The 20,600-nt window shown below is 41.7% G+C and overlaps 1 protein-coding gene across 1 annotated transcript in view; it reads left to right on the forward strand.

The window, feature by feature from the left end:
* The window catches only part of GADL1 (glutamate decarboxylase like 1), a 99,245-nt gene that overhangs the window by 20,111 nt on the left and 58,534 nt on the right, over positions 1-20,600 (forward strand). Inside the window, exons 2-8 of the mRNA XM_056857596.1 lie at positions 5,939-6,114; positions 8,635-8,761; positions 9,983-10,073; positions 11,002-11,108; positions 11,609-11,724; positions 19,634-19,713; positions 19,825-19,879. Coding sequence (XP_056713574.1) covers positions 5,939-6,114; positions 8,635-8,761; positions 9,983-10,073; positions 11,002-11,108; positions 11,609-11,724; positions 19,634-19,713; positions 19,825-19,879 — 752 coding nt within the window. The remainder of the gene's footprint in view (positions 1-5,938; positions 6,115-8,634; positions 8,762-9,982; positions 10,074-11,001; positions 11,109-11,608; positions 11,725-19,633; positions 19,714-19,824; positions 19,880-20,600) is intronic.

Consider the following 20,600-nt stretch of genomic DNA (forward strand, 5'->3'; position numbering starts at 1 on the left):
AATGCATGGATAAGTGTGCCAGTGGTCAAAATGCATACAGATGCATGCATTTATAGAGAGGAGAAATTTCCCTGCTAGCTCCTCCTGTCCTTTATCATGAACACATGAGGCTTCCTTATACTAGCTGGGTTCACACATTACTTTGAACACTCTTAAATCCATGAACAGTGTGCACTTGATTTTTCTTTGGATGTGAGCTGAATAATTCTTAAGTTATAGTGAAAGCATGAACAGTTTGAAAGTGTAATTTAAACCCCACATTTATCCAGGTACTGGTCCCCAGTTTGATTTTTAAAGAGTATGTGCAATGCATTCTCTTTCTTACAAAGCAGACATATGTATGTGCATGCAGGATTTATACGTGTTCACTGTAACATATGAACAGGGTTACTGACTAAGCCCATATCAAGGGTAATATTGTCTATTGGCGGTGGCTTTCCAGGGTCTCAGGCAGAGATCTTTCATATCACTTACTAGCTTATAATTTAATTGGAGATGCCAGGTATTGAATTTAGGACCTTCTGCATGCAAAGCAGATGCTCTAACAAATCTGTGCACTGTGACTAGGCTCAGATTCAGTTCAGGCACCTCTCTTAATTAAACTAAGTTCCATGTTAATCCTCGCTGCAGTTAACTGGATTTACAAGCATGTGCTTTTCAGACTGGAAATATGGAAAGTGGTATTCCCTTTTTAGCATTCCAGATTTCCTTAAGAGAGAGTCACTCTGTGATTTCATCTGAGAACTTGTCACAACATTCAGTATCTATCTGAGCTTAACGAGACCATTCTTCAATGCAACAGTCATGTGCACACTCACACACTACCATCACCAGCAGCAGCATCCTTTCTTTACTTTTTAACATATGAGAGAAACAATTGTTCATCTTCGTGGCTTCTGTGCAGTCCCGCATGGGAATGCGCTTGCGCAGGCCAGCCACGGAGAACTGACTAGGAGCTTCAGAGCGCCTGGAGCGCTCCCCCTCCCCTCCGTCCCAGGCCAAGAGTAAGAGAACTAGCTTTGTTTCAGAGCGTCTTTTCTGTTACCTCAGAGAAAATTTCTCTTCAGGATTTTATTTCTTTTTTGCCAATATGATCGAAAGGCTGCATAGGAAGCCGTTTTACTGTGGCACTAGGGGCTCTGGCCCCCATGACGTGCATGGATGATGCTCCATGGGAAGCCTGCTAGTCTACAGCACTAGGGGGTCAGTCCCCCATGACGTGCAGAGAGGAGGTCTCGAGGTCGAGCAGTTCCAAGGAGGTGGGAACGCCTACTCCTCCGGGTGTTAAAGCCTCGATGCTGGCTCGCCTCTGTCGCACCAATACAACAGCCACCGGGCTCTTGTCGACGTCATACACCGATTCCTACTCGGTGCTGAGACCAGCGGGTTTGAGTTGCCTCCATGCCGACCGTCTATTGCTGCCGAGGCGGCATCTGTTCAGAGAAGGGGAGGAGTCTCGGCATTGCAGCCCCCCAACCTGCTTCCCTCGACGTCAGAAATCTCCGTCGCTGGTGGGGTAAGCAAGCTTGGGCTGAAATATTGTGCAGCATGTGGGGAAGGCTTCTCAGCCATGTTCCGTTACCCCCCTTTATGTTCCCAGAGCCTCTTGGGGCTCCTACTGGAATGCATGCACCCCCAGGGGTGTATAGACACTCATCCTCTCTATGACAAGTGTCTTCCCACCGACCTCGAAGTCGATTTACATGGCCACCTCAGCATCAAGGAGGGAGGGCTCATGGGACATTCCATCTCATATGCAACCCATGAGAGTTCCTGCCTGTCTCACCCACGGGGTTGTTCAGCTGTATTTAAAACAGTTAATCTGGATGGCATAGGCTTGGAAGATTCGATATTCTCCTGCAGATTCGAACTCGGATCTGACAAGGAGTTGTGGTATGCGAAGCCTATGTGGTATACATTTGGCTTACTTCTTTTTATAGCCAAGCTTTCACCTAGAAGGTGGAAAATCTATATAAAGCTGAAAGGAGGATGCTGGATTCCTCTTACAGTATCCCTCACCTAGTTGATGGTTGCTGAGACACTTCTATCTCAATATGGGTCAGGTTCCCATTTTTTTCTGGGGGTTGGTGGGGCTACCCCTTTGACTCTGGGCAGGAGCACTGAATCTCCCATTAAGGGAAGAATACTTTTCAGTGTTAGGGCTGTAATTAGCCTAAGCAACTTATGTACATTTTCTGATAAGTCCTGTGCATTCTGCGTTTACCCTGTGCATACTGCGTTTACCCAACATCAGGGGAAAATTTCCTCAACTCACAGGTTGTTTGACCTCCCGAGGACTTTTCAGGTGGCATGACTGCAGATTAATAAATGCTAACTCCGGGATATGTTAGTGCTAGGTGCTGAGTGGGGCTCTTAACCATCCAAGGCACTAGGTTCCCTCCATATTGAGTTAATTGCTGCTGAGGTCTTTATATTGCACTGCAAATGAACCCCTTTATTTAAGAACACACAAGTTTTTACTCTAAGTATTTTTCTCTTTGATAAGGGAAAATGTTGATAAGGGACCCTGACAGGGCCTCAGACTCCTTAATATGGATCCACAGGTGCCCAGTTTTCAGGAAACTTCCCTTTTCAAAAGTCCTTCCTCTATTGCTTGGGAGGCCTTTTTGGTTGTAGTCCTGTACCTAAGGACAATTATGTTAATTGGCCCTAGCATGTTACAGGCTTGTTGCACTTGTTTTCCTGCCATCAGCAGGTGGTGCTGTAGATCCGTAATTGGATTATTAGCTATTGGACAATTAATTTTACCAGTCCTGCCGTTTTGCCTGTCGGTTGCGTCCTAATCCCTGTGGGTCATTGAGTTTGCTAGTTGTTCTTCTGTAATCCCAATTGCTACCTACTCAAAGAATAGCATTCTCGGCAGCTATTTTGAATGATTTTTCTCCAAACCCTTAGTGACTCAATGGCTGGTGGCCTTTCGGTCTCTGGTAGCTGCACGATTTATCTACAAGTGTAGATCAGTTCTTAAAAAGAATCTTTTTGATCACCATAGTTACTGCACTGGATCCTAGGGTATCTACCTTGTGGCTTCAAAATAAAATGAAGTAATATTAAAATTAAACAAACAAACTCACTAATGGGTTTCAGCTTGGTTCTAAGACTGGCAAATATACCCCTCTGTGTTAATTGTGGATCATCAGCCTAAGACCATTAGACCTCTGGTAGCTGACTTTACAAAACAAGGGTTTTCAAGAAGACATTAAAAACCATACCCCCCCCCCAAAAAAAAAATGTTTCCAGTTGTTGTCCCCTAGTACAATTGAGATTATTGCATACTCCTTTGGTTCCTGCTCCCTCCCAAACTAGTGGTACAGATCCTGTCTGACAGGGCAACTGTTACGCTGATACCACCTGAAGACATAGTCTTCCTATATCCAGAACTGTGCTGTATTCACTCCAGTACTAAGGTTCTCGCAAGCACTTGTTCAAAGGTGTTTACCTAAATATTTCCCTTCATGAGATCACATTCTTCTGGAAGTCAGGACGATCCAGTACCATTTTGTACCTTTTTTCTGCCGCTGCTATGAGGGCATACAGCATGGCAACATAAATATCTATAGCATGAAGGAGGGTTCCCTGTCCTGCTGTCCCAGGTTCTTCCAGTTGCGGCAAAGGACCAAACAACACATTTTCTTCCCGGTAGTCCAGGTGGTGGGAGAAGTCTACTCTTACAGATTTCCTGAGCAGACAGGTTTCATCAACCCACAAGTAGTCCCTCACTCTATGTTCCCTGCTTTCCCTTTTTAGGGAATACGGTTTTTCCCTGGTTGGTAGAGTCCTATTATCTCAAGTGCTGATGCAAAATGTCCCTACTTTCTCCGAGACACTGGCTGCCATGAGGCCTTCAGGGAGATTTTCCAGTTCCACTGGTCATGTTTCTTTTGATGCTGCGTTTTTGTTCCCTGGCTCTACAGACCCAGGACACCAGTGATGCTCTTAGGTCCCTATTGGCCACAATGTTTTCTGTTTCCCAATCTGTAGATTACTTCTGATGGGGTTTTGGGGTACTTTCTCAAGAAGACAGCCCCTTCTGTGCCACAATGTCCCTTCACTACATTGGGTGGCATGGTCATCTCAACCATCGATTGGGACCAACCTAGAGTTACAATGTTGTGAATAGCATTATTCATATTGCACGTATGATCATCTTATGCTGCCAAGTGGGCTTAATTTTTTGGATGATCGAGGTCAGACAGTTTGCAACCTCTTACTTCACCTTTATGTGGGGTGTCATTACTCATGCTTATTAAATTATACTGCCCTGGCTGTTATTCCTGTCAAGCACATCTGACGGTCATCTCAGCCCTCTGTTCCTGATTAATTCTTATTCAATATTTGTAGCACCAGTTTGCTAATGGTTTTGAGGGGCTTGGCTAGTCTATTTTTTCCATATGCTAATACCCCTATTATTCATTGCAGTTTAGATAGTATAGTGTCAGTTATACATAAAACTTTTGGTATAATGGCAACGTCTAACCTGTTTTTTTCTTTTATCCACTAAGGTGGTGTTCTGGTTGCTATCATTTTAACCAAAATGAGGGGGGAGTTATTGCTCTGTTTTCACTTTCCATCTGGTTAAGGTAGTATTACCTAACCTGGAGTTCGACCTAGGGTAAGGTCCCATTGCCTAACCTGTTTTCTTCCAAATCCTCAGTCGCTAACTGGGCAATCTCTTCATGCACTCAGTGCCAGAGGACCATGTCTTCAGGTTCATTACAGCACATAAACAACCTATTGGTTTGGTGCATGGAAGGTTTGAAGCAACAGCTTCTTTGGAAATCGCTTCTGGTTGGGTGGACGCTGCAAGACTTTGTGTTTATAGCAATGCTGAATTAAACTGTCCACTCCAGGTGGAGGCCCCTTGCAACAGGGCTCACTCCTTTTTCACTGCTTTCCTTGCCACGATGGATCCCCAAGACTTCTGTAAAGTGGCAACCTGGTCCTTCTGTCCAGATTCCTCCGGCATTGCCCTGTAGATGTGGATTCCAGGGGGGAAGCAGCTGTTGGGAGAGTTGTCTTTTAATTTGGTGACAAGCCCACCCCCACCTCCATGGTAAGTGAGCTTGCTATTCTCCCATGCGGGACTGCACTAAAGCCACGAAGATGAAAAACAGTGTTGCACTTACCTGTAACTGTTGTTCATCGAGTGGTCTTCTGTGCAGGCACGCATCCCTCCCTCCTTTCCCTGCTGTGTGCTACTGTTTAGTGGCTATTGTGTTCTTCCATGGCGGCGAAGGGAGAACTGAGGAAGGAGCGCTCCTCCCCCCTCTGTCACATGACCATTGGGTGGGAAGCCGGCTCACTCTTGGCCTGGGACGGAGGGGAGGGGGAGCGCTCCAGGCACTCTGAAGCTCCTAAAAGCTTTCTAGTCAGTTCTCTGCGGCTGGCCTGCGCAAGCGCAGTCCCATGCGTGTCTACACAGAAGACCACTCGATGAACAACAGTTACAGGTAAGTGCAACACTGTTTTTCCATTGGGATAAGCTTGAGATAGTTTCTTAGTCCATGGAATGCACAATCCTTAGGTCCCAGTTGAGAGATGTGTTTAACGTGCAGCTATTGCACATGAGGGAAATAACCCAAACATCACCCCCAAATTTCTGTTATTTTTTCATAGTGTGTTTTGCCACAGTAGTTGTTCCTATTAAAATTAGCTACTGGAGCGCAATAGAATTGACAGCTGTAGGCGCTATAGCTGCAGGAGTGGAAATAAGCATTTGCTCAGTGACTCGTTTGGACAGCTTTAAAGTCAGGTCTCTCTTAGTGACTGAAAACATTATAAAAGGCAGCCAGCACAAGTGCATGGGGTATGATGCTCATGGACAAGCTTACCTGGCTTTTAATTTTTTTTAACATAGAGAAATATCAGTGCACAATAGCGTTGTAATCTATTTGCATTTTTGCTTACTCGTTTACAGCCGAAACTTGCAACCAACGGGAAGCGCTGCAGAGGAAGAAGAATGCAATCTTAGTGGATGGGGTAATTTTAAATGGCCCGGTAGCAGATTCCAAAGCAGGAGAAAAATTTGTGGAGGAGGCCAGTAAGATCATCATGGAGGAGGTGATCAAGAAAGCCGCTGATGTAACAGAAAAGGTAGAAATCTCCGTTGAAATATTTTCTATATATAATTAGTAGTAGCCTTGATGCTTCCATTTTATTGTACTAAACTGGTAGCTACTTTGCTTTTTGTATGTGCACTTCCTCCAACAAACGGATCTTTTAAAAATGTGATTTGATCATTTATAACGGTGTGTAGGTGAGAGAGTTGCTGCTGGGAGCTGTGGACAAGCCGCAATCCTAAAGAGACTTTCCTGGGTGTAAGCCATGGGACCTACTTCCCAGTAGACCTGCTGCCAAAGTGAACTTGTTTCAATGTTTGGTTTTTTTATAATTTTTTTATTATTTTTATAACAAAACATATAAACACAATAAAAAAACAAAAAAACAAAAAATATAAAATACACATACATAAGGGGGAAAAAAGAAAAAATTACATGTTCAGCGCACTACTTATCCACTAATACAATATTCAATTCACTGTATAAATCCCATCGTGCCCTGAATCCAAATCCCACCCCCCCACCACAGTGCCCTTCACCATTGGACTTCCGATGGAGTGTTATGACATTACAAAAGAAAATATATATTATTATATCATATTTAACATATTATACTATAATTCGTTAACTATACTTTTAAAATCCGTTTTTGCCGCTTTATCCCAATATGCGGTGGCCTTGGACCATGTACATTTAAATTCCTCCATATCTTTACCATGTAAAAAAGCTGTAATTTTGGCCAACCGCATATACATCCATAATTTTTCTCTCCACTCTTTAAATGAAGGTTTATTTGTTTGCTTCCATTTTTTTGCAATTATAATTCTTGCTGCAGCAAAACTATATTGACATATGACTCTGTCACCTTTATCTAAATCTTTTTTTGGAATACCCAGTAAACAAAAGGCGGGATCTCTCTTAATTTTTAATTTAATCAAGTTATTAGTTTCATTCAAAACTAATCTCCAAAACCTCCTTATTTTTTTACAAAACCACCAGACGTGCATAAATGTACCTATTTCCGTACCACATTTCCAACATAAAGCTTCATCTTCTTTCTTCATTTTACTTAATAATACTGGGGTTATATGCCATCTATAAAACATTTTATATAAATTCTCTCTTATTTCATTTGAAATGGTAAACTTGAACTCCTTTTTCCATAACTTTTCCCATATTTCCAAATCTATATTATAACCTAAATCTCTCATCCATTTCAACATCACTGACTTAATCCTTTCTTGTTCTAAATTTGCTTCTATAAGTAATTTATAAACCCTACCTATCAATCCTTTATTACCCTTAGATAATATAATCTCAAATTTCGATTTGGTTTGGTTAAAACCCAACTTATTGTCTTTATTAAAAACATCCCTTAATTTATAATACATAAACCAGTCTTTAATCTGGAGTTCTTCTCGTGATTTCAATGCCCAAATCCCATCTTTATATTCTATCATTTCTCTATAATTATTACAATCCAAATTTAAATGTACACCTCTTCTCATAAATGCTTCTATGGGATTAATCCAGCCGGGAGTTTTACTTTCAAAAACAACCTTATATTTATTCCATATTTGTAATAAATTTTTCCTAATAATATGAGAATTAAATTCTTTATTTACCTTCTCCTTTTCATACCACAAGTAAGCATGCCACCCAAATCTCAACTTAAATCCTTCTAATTCTAATAATTTCGGATTCTCTAAGAGAATCCAATTTTTGATCCAAGTGAAGCATGCTGCTTGATAATACATTTTCAAGTCTGTTTCAATGTTTGAAGATGCTTAATCCACTTCTGAATAATTTGCAGTGCATTCCTGAGGTGGGGGGGACGAAAGTTCTCTGGAGGTGGCGCCACCTCTTATCACGGAATAAGGCGCAGTTCCGTCGGCGCCTGGGAGCCGCGGAGTGGCACTCCTCCGATGCCACAGTCTCTCCGGGACCTAAATCCTGGAAGAGAAATGCGACGCCAGCGTGAGGGGGGCCTTCCCAGGGGCGGAGCTGACAGAAGTCTGCTTCCAAAGCCCCTCCAGCCTGGGAACACCCCCTCCAGTAACAGTGTTGCTGTTTTTCTTGGCGCTGCATCGCTGTTTTCAGTGGGGCTTCCCCCCCCCATTTTTGGATTTTTAGTTTTAGAAAGGGGGTTCTAAGCCTTGCAGCAGCCGGGAAACTCTTTGGAGGTGCTGCCGCAGTGCCTTGGCCACGCTGTCCCCGGCTGCTGCAAGGCTCAGGAATGAGCTCTTAGAGAGGAGGAATTCAGAATTATAAAGTGTGACTTCAGAATCTTCAGTTTGAATACTTTAATTCATATCCATTTTGGTTTTAATTGAAACAACAAATCAAAGCAGTTTATGCTGGAATGTTCTAGAAGATTCTGGAACGTTAAAAATAACCAGAATTAATTTTATTTACATCAATATTAAAAAAAATTGCATGTATTTTACAGGGGATATTGCAAGCCCTATAGGTAATTTCATGGTGATTTATGCTTTGTTGTCATTAATTTTTTCTCTTAATCCAAAGTTTCATAACTGACATTTTTCATAACTAGGTGTGTGAATGGCAGCCTCCTGAAAAACTGAAAACACTGCTTGATCTGGATTTGAAAGACACTGGAGAGACCCATCAGAGACTCTTACAACTTTGCCAGGATGTTATACGATTCAGCGTCAAAACCAGTATGAATCTTATCCCTGTATTGGTGGTTTTCTTTCCTTTGATTCTATGAAGGGTCTTCAAGTAGTTGGGTGGGATGGTATCTTATTGTTCTTATTGTTATCTTTGAGAAACAAGATGACAAATTGTGTGTTCTGTTGGGTTGGATGCAGCACTAAATTTCCACTTGCACTAGAGCTTATGTGCAAGTGCCAACACACACACACACAAAAACTGCAGTAGCCACTTGCATTAAGAAAGACTTATTGTATTCCCTTTCGCATTTTTCTTGCACAAAATCATCCAATTTCTGGGCACTATAATACATAAGGAACCAGAGGAACCATTTAGATAATGTAAAACCCAGTACTTACAGTGCATTACTGAGCTTTAAGGGAAAAGCCCTTAGGAGGCCAAGAACGCTCTGCGCTGGCGTTAGGGCCTCCCGCACCAGTATCAAGGCTACTTACGCTGGCATTAGTGGCCCCAACGCCGGTGGGGAAGCCTGGACGCCGGTCTCCGGGTGCTGCCATGGCAGTACTGCCCCAGGACGCTGATGGGGCCTTCCGCCACCAACGTAAAGGCCTGCGCTGGTGCTCCGGGAGGCGTTCCTGGGGTTGGCTGGGGGAGGAGCTGCCGTTAGGCAGCCTCCTGTCCCTTTCATCCCAGGTACGCTGGTGGTGAGAAGAGCAAGCATCGCGTTTCTCTATGGGGAGAAGAGCCCCATTTAAAATTTAAAAAGGCTTTTAAAGGCTTTTTTTTTAGTTTTTGGCACCGGGGAAACAAGTTAGGATGCGCCACAGCAGCGCCTCCTCCCCCACCGTTCCCCCATGCCAAACGTGCAGGAATGCAGTGTTAGTGTTGCACAAGATCATGTGCAAGTGAAACTGTGCTAAGTAGAAGTGTGCAGTTGGCTAAAGTTGAACCGAAAAAACCTGAAAAATATTGGGGGAGGGGTTACTGGAAAAAAAACGGCAGCAATTAAAGGGAGCCAAAAAAGCGATCCCAAATATTGGTGATTTTTTCAGCATGATTCTGGGCTACAGTGGGAATAAGCATCCTCCCCACTGTTTTCCTGATCTGAAAAGGTGGTTCTAAATGTGGATTTGAGCCCAGGTCTCGCCAGTCCTAGGTCGACATTCTGAGTACTAAACCATAGTGATTAACTTATGCATCTCTTTCCTGGAGTTATAACATATCATTTACGTTAACTAGAACTCTGTCTCATTTTCTTTAATTTACAGATCATCCAAGATTTTTTAATCAATTGTATGCTGGTATTGATTACTACTCTTTAGTGGCCCGTTTCATTACAGAAGCATTAAATCCAAGTGTGTAAGTGCTTTTTGTTTTTTAAATCAATTTGTGGAGGCTGGATTGCTATTTCATTGGGGCACGTCCTATTTACATCAGGTTAACATCTAAATTAACATGGATGCTGCTGCATATTTTCCAGTCTTCAGGCAAATTTTAGCTTGCCTATCCCTGAGAAATAATCTCTATGGGTACTTAGGTAAAGATACAGAGAGAACCTTTTTGTCTTAAACCTGATATGTCAGTAATGTTCTGTGTTAATAAAATGTCTTTGATTCCGCTTTGGGCCCGGTTGAATGACTCCAACTGTCTCTCTCTAACACTGCTTTCTGCTCCAGCAACTGAGATTTTTTCCTATTGAATATCTGTGCGTAAAATCCAATGCACAGAGGCCTGAGAAGCACAACTGACAGGAATGCCATTGAGGAATGCTAGTACCTTTGGGAGAGTAACAGCATCAAAAGACCTGTGAGGGGTTTTCTTTTTAATATGTCCAGGGCACAGTGCTAAAATAGCAACTGATTTTCTGGATTTGTAGGACTGTGATATAAAGGCTGATAATGTGGAGCTCTCTTAAGTCGATCATGTGAAAGACCTTTGTTGTGTGGGTCCTTGTGTATTAAGGACCCCTAAAAATGTCTAGGGACCTGGTGGAGACATTCAGGCCTTGGGTCACACGGCATATATTCTGTGTCACTCCCTAGATCCCCTCCAATTTTTCTCCCCCTCCCAATTTATTATAAATTGTGGGATGGAGTAGCCTGCAGCTATCCAGGATAGTGTCTGTGATCAGGGAATAGATCCATCATAAAATCACAACATTGTTAGATTCCTCTTATTTATAGAGCCATTTGTGCTGCCTACTCTGCTTTCCTTTCATTCTGTTTCCCTTGTTGCACTTTGTCAAAACGTTGCTTAGATGGTTGCCTTTTATTTCCTGTTTATTCAGGTATACTTATGAAGTTTCTCCAGTGTTTTTGTTAGTGGAAGAAGCAGTCCTAAAGAAAATGATTGAATTCATAGGGTGGGAAGAAGGTGACGGCATATTTAATCCAGGTAAGAACATGTTTTTAACATTCCATTTTAGTTTAAGAGGATGTCTCACAACACATACCAGTAGTATGTACTGGAGTAAAACCTTGGTTGATACAATACTGGCCCTTTTGTTGTGTGTGTACAACCTCTGTTGTGCTTTAATTGAAGTACTTTTCCCAGTTAAGCAACTTCATTGTGTGTGCTTTTCCTAAACATATTCTCGCAAAACGTTTTCAGTAAAGATACTATTGAACACTCAAAATAATCAAAAGCTCAGATCTGTTCTTTATGTTTTTAGTTTGCAGAAAGCCATACTTATAAATACCTCCTTGCAAGTAGTTATCACGTACAGCTGCAGCTTGAAGCAAATTTTTCCCCAAGTGATCCTTTCCTATTGTTGTGATATGTAGTATAGACTTTTGAGCCAAAACGTTGATTACCTCTACAATTACATTTTGTAAACCTGAAATATTAATAGATATGCATATTATATGTGGTCTTTTTTGTTTTTGTTTTTTCAGGTGGCTCTGTTTCTAATATGTATGCTATGAATTTGGCTAGATACAAATACTGTCCTGACATAAAGGAAAAGGGGCTTTCAGGGATGCCAAGACTGGTCTTGTTCACATCAGAAGAGGTAATAATTAATTTTCTATTGGTATTTTAGAAAAACGTAACAATATTGACAAAATAAAGTAATCTCTTTTGTGCTTGAAGAAGCTTTCTTCTCCTCAATTTTAGTGGCTATTGAATCGATAATAAAAGATGGCTTTTCTTTCTTTGAAAAAAAAGTCATGGTAAAAGCCACAAACTTGTTTTTAATTGTTTGTCAAGGGGGAACAGGCCACTTGAGAAACAAATGGAAACATTTTTATTAGAATGAGTTGTTTTATGTTGCTGAAAAGGTGCACTTTGGAGTTTAAATACCACCATCAAAATACAATCTGTTTGCACTTTATCCACATTTTTTTCATGGTAGAGCAGTTTTTAACTATCTGCTTCAATACCCATGGTAATCATCAAGAGCAACTCTTTTTTACCTCTTATTGTCAGTAAATTTGGAAGACTTAAACTTTGTAGTGTGGTTAAAATTACTGTAAAACAATGACTATACAATTATTCTATTACAAATTGCTAGTTACAAATGATAACTTTTACTTATTAGTTTAACTTCTATTAATACTGAGAGACACTGTGTTCATGGGGTCATAGAAACAGAAGTGACTTTACAGCATAGTTCAGCCTATTGCTAAAGTTAGGAACAACTAAACTCTGAAATGTATTCGTATCCTAAAGAAAACCTTTTATGAAAACACACCTATTCAGGTGTGTGTATCCTCGAATGGCTGCCTAAGGGTTCCAGTTCAGACTACTGGGGTGTGAAACTCAACTGCATATTGGAACCAGTGGTATTTAATGTATCCATTGTTTATGTAGTGTTTTGTTGGTGGTGGAAAGTACTGTCAAGTCGCAGTCAACTTACAGCAACCCTGTAGGGTTTTCAAGACAAGAGACGAACAGAGGTGGTTTGCCATTGCCTGCCTCCACATAGCAACCCTGGATTTCCATGGTGGTCTCCCATCCATGTACTAATCAAGGCCAACCCTACTTAGCATCTGAGATCTTACAAAATTGAGCTAGCCTGGACCATCCAGATCAGGAAAGTTGCTTCGTTAAAAAAGGGGAGTGGCTTGTTCCCAGTTAAGAGCAATGGTCAGGATTTCTTTCTTTTCACTGACAACATAAAATTGCAGGCTCAAAATAAAGTTGAGTTCTGTTATTTGCAAGATAAATCGATTGTGAATTATTGTATACCAAGACTAAGATCATGGTTTTTGGCCACAATAATTGGCCACCAGATTGACCAAGTGGCTTCTTTTAAATATTTGAACATATATTTTTTGGTCAACAAGTGTTGAGAAGCCTGCTCATTCAGAAGCTTTTGTGAATACTTAAGAAACATTATGTTATAGTCTATGGAATCATAGACTATAGAGGCAGACATAACTTCAAAGCATGATTCAGCCTAAAGCAAAAGTTAGGAGCAACCAATCTTTAAAAATGTATGCTTATTCCTAATGAAAGCATTTTATCAAGACACTCTCATCAACACAGTCTGCAACTTAGAAGCAGAAGGGGCATCCATGACACATGCCACCTTGAAATTTTTTGAAGTCGGCATTTCCTTTCTAACTTGCGTGTGGTGATGGACCATACTGAAGTCAGTGTGGTGTACTGGCTAAGAGTGTCAGGCCAGTATCTGGAAGACCGTGATGTGTCTGATGTGGGCAGGGGAAGGGAAGGCAATTGTAAGCTGGTTTGATACTTCCTTAAGTGGTAGAGAAAGTCGGCATATAAAAACCAACTCTTCTTCTTCTTCTTCTTCTTCTTCTTCTTCTTCTTTTACCATTAAAACGGAGTGAATCCATAATAACAGGAACACAAAGTTTAAAAGTATCTTTTGGATAGCATTAAAGTTATCTGGGAGAGTAATTTTTGAGTCAAGAGTCTACTTTGTATAATTTACAGAGGCAATTAAAAAAAAATTACTTTGGAGTGACTTGTGAAAATATTCCCACCTGTCATATATCCCATGGAAGAACTCTCTAAACTTTCAACATTGATTGGGCAAAACTTCCCCAGAACTCATTAATGTCTCAATTAATGAAGTAATTTCCGGTACAAAGTATATTTGTGGTTACATGGCAGTGAGTGCAGGGTGGGAGGAAATGGAACCAAGCACCTGCGTACGTACATTGCATCTGTGTTCAAGACCCCATGTTCAAGACTCTACTTCTCCCTTTCCCCAAAAATACATGGTTTGTGAATAAAGCAATGATTCAGTAGTCTGCCTTCGTTTCTCAACATGTAGATTTTTGCTGATATGTTATTTTTTGAACCGGAAGGGGTTTGACATTTTCGATGGAACCTAATAGGTGACCGTTAGTGTACTAATAAGGAGGTATTTTGTGAGAGTGACTTGCAATTCAAATAAAACTCCACTGCCAGAATCCAACTCTCTAGTGAATGGTATGTTGCCGCTCTGCAGACACATTTTGAATTAGTGATGTATTTCAGTATAACAGAAGATTGATTATCTACCTATGTATGTTATTATTCCCGTTACATTCTGAATGAATAAATTCTAAAGGCTTTGTGAATGTGTCATGTTAGAACAGATTGGCTGATGGTACCTGATAGTATATTCCGAGCATTAAGATTAAAAAATGAGGAAACAAACCTTTCTTGTCAAAGGGGGAGGGGGGACTCCTTTTGAGGTGATGCATCTCATCCAAAAATAAAAAGCACGACAGGCTTGAATACCCTTAATATATTCATGCCCACACATTATAATGCTGTAGATATTTCATAATTATGTTTCTCTGTAACTGCATTTGTGTGAACTCTCTGGAAGAAAACTGAATTAATTAACCACCTGGTTTCACCTGCTGTAATGCAAAGGAACAATTTAAGGCATTTTCAGGGTTGTTGGCAAGTATATTAATTTAACTCTTAAATAACATTGAGTATTCTCCTCTTCTTTTCTTGAGAAGAATATTTGAATTTTCTACTGAAGTCAGTCCGTTCATATGGCTTCTTTTGACAGGCACTGAGAATTCAGGAGCATCTTCTCTGTTAAATTGCACAGAGCTTTTCAGGATTGACTCCGAAGACAGAGATAAACATTAGAAACTTATCAGAAAATGAAAAGTTGCCAGCTGATTTCATGCATTACATTATTCAGATGCCGTTTTTAGGTGTAGCTGAATGTAACCTGAACATCTGAAATTGCTGCAGATGGGTCTAATCAACAGGTTGCACTTTGCCACACAGGATCACCCACTGAACCAAGCTGCTTTTGTACATATGAAAACATAGCATATTGATCATATGGATTTTTCTCCTGTATACTCCAGAACCTATCAAGAGACCTATCATTGTTAGCAATCCAGGCGCATTACACATTTGCATCCTGGACAGCCAGTGTGGTGTAGTGGTTAAGAGCGGTGGATTGGAGCAGTGGCCTCTGATCTGGAGAACCGAGTTTGATTCCCCACTCCTCCACATGTGCGACAGAGGCTACTCTGGTGAACTGGATTTGTTTCCCCACTCCTACACACGAAGCCAGCTGGGTGACCTTGGGCTAGTCACACACACTCTCTCAGCTCCACCTACCTCACAGGGTATTTATTGTGGGAAGGGAAGGTGATTGTAAGCCAGTTTGATCCTTCCTTAAGTGGTAGAGAAAGTCGGCATATAAAAACCAACTCTTCTGTGACTTTTTAGCAGAGGGATCTCTGCTAATAAGTGTATGGTACATTTCTGATATTACAGTTCCATATTCTTATTTTTCAATATGCAAAAATGGCTACAAGTGCCCGCACTTATGTCTTTCAGTTATCATGTATGGTTAGGGACATATCTTCTGTGTGGGCATGTTTTCAGTTGGAGCCCACACCTTTGCACAGTGTGAAAAACAGACGTTCCTCCCCATAGCTCTTCAAACCTTGCCTAAGTAGAAGGTGAGCTGGTTTTTGTTACTTGTTGTATCCAGAACAACAGCCACACATATCAGTAATAAGAAATATGTGACTCGGTGATGAAGGTGCTACTGTGAACCTGGAGGAATTACTGAGAACTCGGGTAGGCTTGAGCATCAGAAACAGCAACAAAAAAAAAGGCTAATGCGATCTTGGGATGCATCAACAGAGGCATAACATCCAAATCGCAAGATTTCATAGTCCCTCTGTACACTGCATTGGTCAGGCCGTACCTGGAGTGTTGTGTGCAGTTCTGGAGGCCCCACTTCAAAAAGGATGTGGACAGAATCGAACGGGTGCAGAGGAGGGTGACGAGGATGATCAGGGGCCTGGAGACCAAGCCCTATGAGGAAAGGCTGAGGGAGTTGGGAAAGTTTAGTCTGGAGAAGAGGAGGTTGAGGGGGGACAAGATTGCTCTCTTTAAGTATTTGAAGGGCTGTCACTTAAACAAATCAGTGGGTTTTAGAACAAATCAAGCCTGAGCTGACCCTAGAAGCTAAAATGACTAAACTGAAGCTGTCGTACTTTGGTCACATTATGAAAGACAAGAGTCACTGTAAAAGACAGTCATACTAGGAAAAGTTGAAGGCAGCAGGAAAAGAGGAAGACCCAACAAGAGATGGATTGACTCTATAAAGAAAGCCATGGCCCTCAGTTTGCAAGATCTGAGCAAGGTTGTTAAGGATAGGACACTTTGGAGGACATTGATTCATAGGGTCGCCATGAGTCAGAAACGACTTGACGGCACTTAACACACGCACACAATTAGAGGAGGGCAGGGAGCTGTTCCTGTTGGCAGCAGAGGATAGGATTCGCAATAATGGGTTTAAATTGCAGGCAGAAAGGTACTGGCTGGATATTAGGAATTTTTTTTTTTTTTACAGTAAGGGTTATTTGACAATGGAATCAGCGACCTAGGAAGGTGGTGAGTAGGGCTGTTGAAAATTTTTTTTGGTAAAATTCGGATTTGGCAAAATTCAGCCCGTTTTTATTCAGGAAATGCCGAAGTCCGAACTCCCCCTTTTTGGATTCATGGAATTTGGCTTGAAATTTGGTGTTCCCAAATAAATTCGGTTGAATAAAGCCCTTTAAAGCACATCTGTGGCTCCGGGGGGTGGGCCTTGTGGGAGGTAGAGGTCCCAAACTTTCAGGGTAGCTTGGAGGGACCCTACTTGCAAGAACCCCCAAGTTTGGTGCAGATTGGGTCAGGGGGTCCCCCATGTTATGGGGTCTGGAAGGGGTCCCCCATCTGCCCATTGGAATGAATGGGAGCCGGCAGTCCTTAATGTGCATCTAGAGACTGGCAAATCCAAGGCAAAACCTCCCATTGTTTCTGGGGCAGCCAAAGAGAAACTCACCGACCCACACTGACCTCCAGGCGAAGGTGGCAACCAGTGAAAACAGCAACAATCACACTCGCAAAGAGGAGATCAAGCCCCCCTCACTAGGACAGGTCACCCTCCCCTTTGGCTACCCCCCCACACACAGTAGAAGCCAGTCCGTGGCTTCTAAGAGCCGATGTAACTATGCCAAAAGTGCACCCAACAACGCTCAAAGCATAAGTAAACAGCGTAACTAGCATGGGTAACGTATCTTTTCATTTCAACACAGCCAAAGTGCATCTTATAAGACTACTAGCGTAAGTGCGACCTGCGCAAATTGCGTAACTTCAGTATTGATAGATTTCATGCTGCTAGATTCAAATCTTCCACAGCAACAATCACACTCGCAAAGAGGAGATCAAGCCCCCCCCCAACCAGGACAGGTCATTCCCCCCTTTGGCTTCCCCCCCCCACACACACACACAGTAGAAGCAAGTCCATGGCTTCTAAGAGCCAATGTAACTACGCCGAAAGTGCATCCAACAACGCTCAAAGCGTAAGTAAACAGCTTAACTAGCGTGGGTAACGTATCTTTTCATTTCAACACAGCCAAAGTACATCTTATAACGCTACTAGCGACTAGCGTAGGTGCGTATCTTCAGGATTGATAGATTTCACTCGCAAAGAGGCAATCAGCCCCCCCCCCCAGCAGAACAGCCCCTCACTGGCAGTCTTTAAGCAGAGGCTAGACCAGCACTTGTCAGAGATGCTCTAGGCGGATCCTGCACTAAGCAGGGGATTTGACAAGAGGAACTGTGTGGCCCCTTCCAACTGTTTGATTCTATTATTCTAAACCAGGTTTATTAGAGAGGAATCCTACACTACATCAGCTTATATAATAAGTGGTTTGGAGAAGGCACGAGGAATGCACTGGGGAAAGATTGCCCTAATTGCAGGACAAAGGGGCAGTACTTGGGAATTGAAACAGACAGAGGTGGGGGGCCAGGTATACGTTTGGGAAATTTGTGAGCTTATATATATTGAAACTGGGAATAATGTTTCCAGAAGAAGGGAGGTTCCCAGGGTCAAAATTCAAATGTGGGCAAAGATGGAAACAGAATGGAGATGGCTGAACCAGATATGAGGATGGATTCTTGGTGCAGTAATTGGACATGGCAATAGCAGACAGTCTGTACTTCCAGAAGGCCCATGGATAAGTTTTGGAAGTCCTTGATTAATCATCTGAATGTCATTTATGGGTGAGAGGTTTCCTAGCCTGGAACTTCCTGATGCTGCCTTTTCTTTCAGCTGGTATGATTGATTCAGGAGTGATCTCGCTTTGTTCCTTCCATCTCTGTGTTTTGTTCTTTGTTGGCCTGAGCCTGGTTTGTAGCTTTTAATGCAAAACATAGAGGAACAAAAGTCTTGGGCACCAAGTTAGAGAAGACAGGGACAAAACTGAGGCTATGTGGTAACATTTTAAATAGCATAAAGGTTATATGTGTAGTGACTTCTCCACAGTTCATCCACCTGATATTCATTCCTGACCTATAAAGATATGTATTTGCATCTATTTCCCGGTTAGCTCCTTGGACAAGTTTTCAAAATGGGAATAAGGGATGTATAATAACAGATGTTTCCTAGTGGCTGAAAAATGTAAGATTAAATCAGCCTTCAGCCAATGCTTTCATGTGGAAATGTGAAGAATTTTCTTTCTTGATCACACCAAGATCCATTTGTTATAGCAACCACCAGCAAGGTGCCTTTGGAAGGTCACAAGCAAGGGATGATGCTGAAGTCCATCCCCTGACAATTGTCCCCACTAAGTGTATGGTGCTCAGAAGTATCGTACATATTTATGTGGGTTCCGTTTAGCTATCATGGTTAATATCTGTTGGAGACAACTTTATGCTTAGACTGCAGCATTTTTCCAGGTTGGATTACTGGAATGGTATCCTAGATGTTCAGCTCATTCTCATTCATTTAGCATCAGAAAGCATTGTGTAGATGCGTAAACCCAATGCAACGCTTCCAATTTTAGGAAGTCTGTCAGTGAGCATGCAACATCAGGACAGTAGCAGCCATCTTATCTCAGGAAAATACCTAACATTTTTAACCAGTGGGTGAGCGGATTATTTATTAATTATTTCAACTTACTACCCAGCTCTCCCTGGCCGAGGCCGGGCTCAGAGCAGCTAATAAGCCAATCATGAGCTGTTGTTCTAGGCCACTTCTGATATTTCTTTTCCCCATTCTTAATTGTTATTGGAGTCCCCAAGACAATAAGTGGAATATAAATTTTGGAATAAGACTTGAACAGTAGGGAAAACTAGTAGGAAGTATGATGTGCCATTGAACAAATGGTTTAACAAGTGGTTTAACTAGTGTATTCAGCATTTTTATGTTTGTTTCTGTAGCTCGACCACTCTGTTTAGCAATAACTTAGACTTGGGATACCTATTTTATGCCACAGTGAAGACCTCATGTTTGAAAAGCAGCTCCATCTTCCCTCTTCAGAGAGGAGGATTCCTCTGTTTTGCTATTCTGACATTGCAGTCAGGCTCCTGAGGACTTGTTTCTGATCAGGATTTGTAACATTTGACTCAGGAAACCATCTCTAATGAAATGTCCATTGTTAACTGCCTGCTTAATGTACTTTTTCACATCTCTTGCATTTACTTAGTGTCATTACTCCGTGAAGAAGGCAGCGTCTTTCCTGGGAATTGGCACACAGAATGTTTACTTCATCAAAAGCGATGAAAGGTAAGAGCAAAAGCCACTCAAGTGATCTGATTGTTTTTAAAATGCAGTAGTGCTGTAAGAGAGTAACCTATTTAAAACATAACTGAAAAGTTTTAAATCTGTGTCCCATAGAGGTAAGATGATACCTGAGGAACTGGAGAAACAAGTCCAGCGGGCCAGGAAAGAGGTGAGAGGGGGAGAGAGATTGAGAGGGAGCAAGAGTCCGCATTCATGTGCGCGCCTGTGCAAGGTGTACAGTTGTGGATTTGTATGAGGAAATGTATGGGGCAGTCCATATATATATATATTCAAATGTTTTTCTAGGTGCACCTTGTTTACTGCTTTTCCAGTAGGGTAACTGAGTTCAGTGATTGCTGCGAAAACAGAGATGCATGTTTAATTGAATCTGTTACTATTTAATGTGCCACAAGACTAATTTTTAATTTGACTACGAATTGCGGAGCGAGGTATGACTATCAGTCAATTAGGTTTCTACAATTTCATTTTGTTATTATTCAAAATGAGAATGTGGCCCTGGAATGTTTTCAGTTCGTCTCCTCTGTCTTTTAACAGCCAATGTGATGTAGTGGTTAGAGTGTCAGACTGGGATGTGGGAGATCCAGGATCCAGTCCCTACTCTGCCAGGGAAACCTGCTGGGTAACTTTGGGCCAGTCACAAAACTCTCAGCCTAACCTACCTCCCAGGAGAGTTGTGAGAATAAAATGGAGGAGAGGAGAACAATGTCAGCTGCCCATCGGGGAGAAATGTGGGATATACATGAAGTAAATAAGCTACTGTATGTTTAGTGATTTTATAGTGATCTTATGCCAATAAAGGACTGACTGACTGACCGACCGAATGAAGTAAATAAATAGATAAATTTAATTTTTTTAAAAAAAAAAATCTA

This window comes from Euleptes europaea, chromosome 11 (genome assembly GCF_029931775.1).
Source record: "Euleptes europaea isolate rEulEur1 chromosome 11, rEulEur1.hap1, whole genome shotgun sequence".
Taxonomy (NCBI): domain Eukaryota; kingdom Metazoa; phylum Chordata; class Lepidosauria; order Squamata; family Sphaerodactylidae; genus Euleptes; species Euleptes europaea.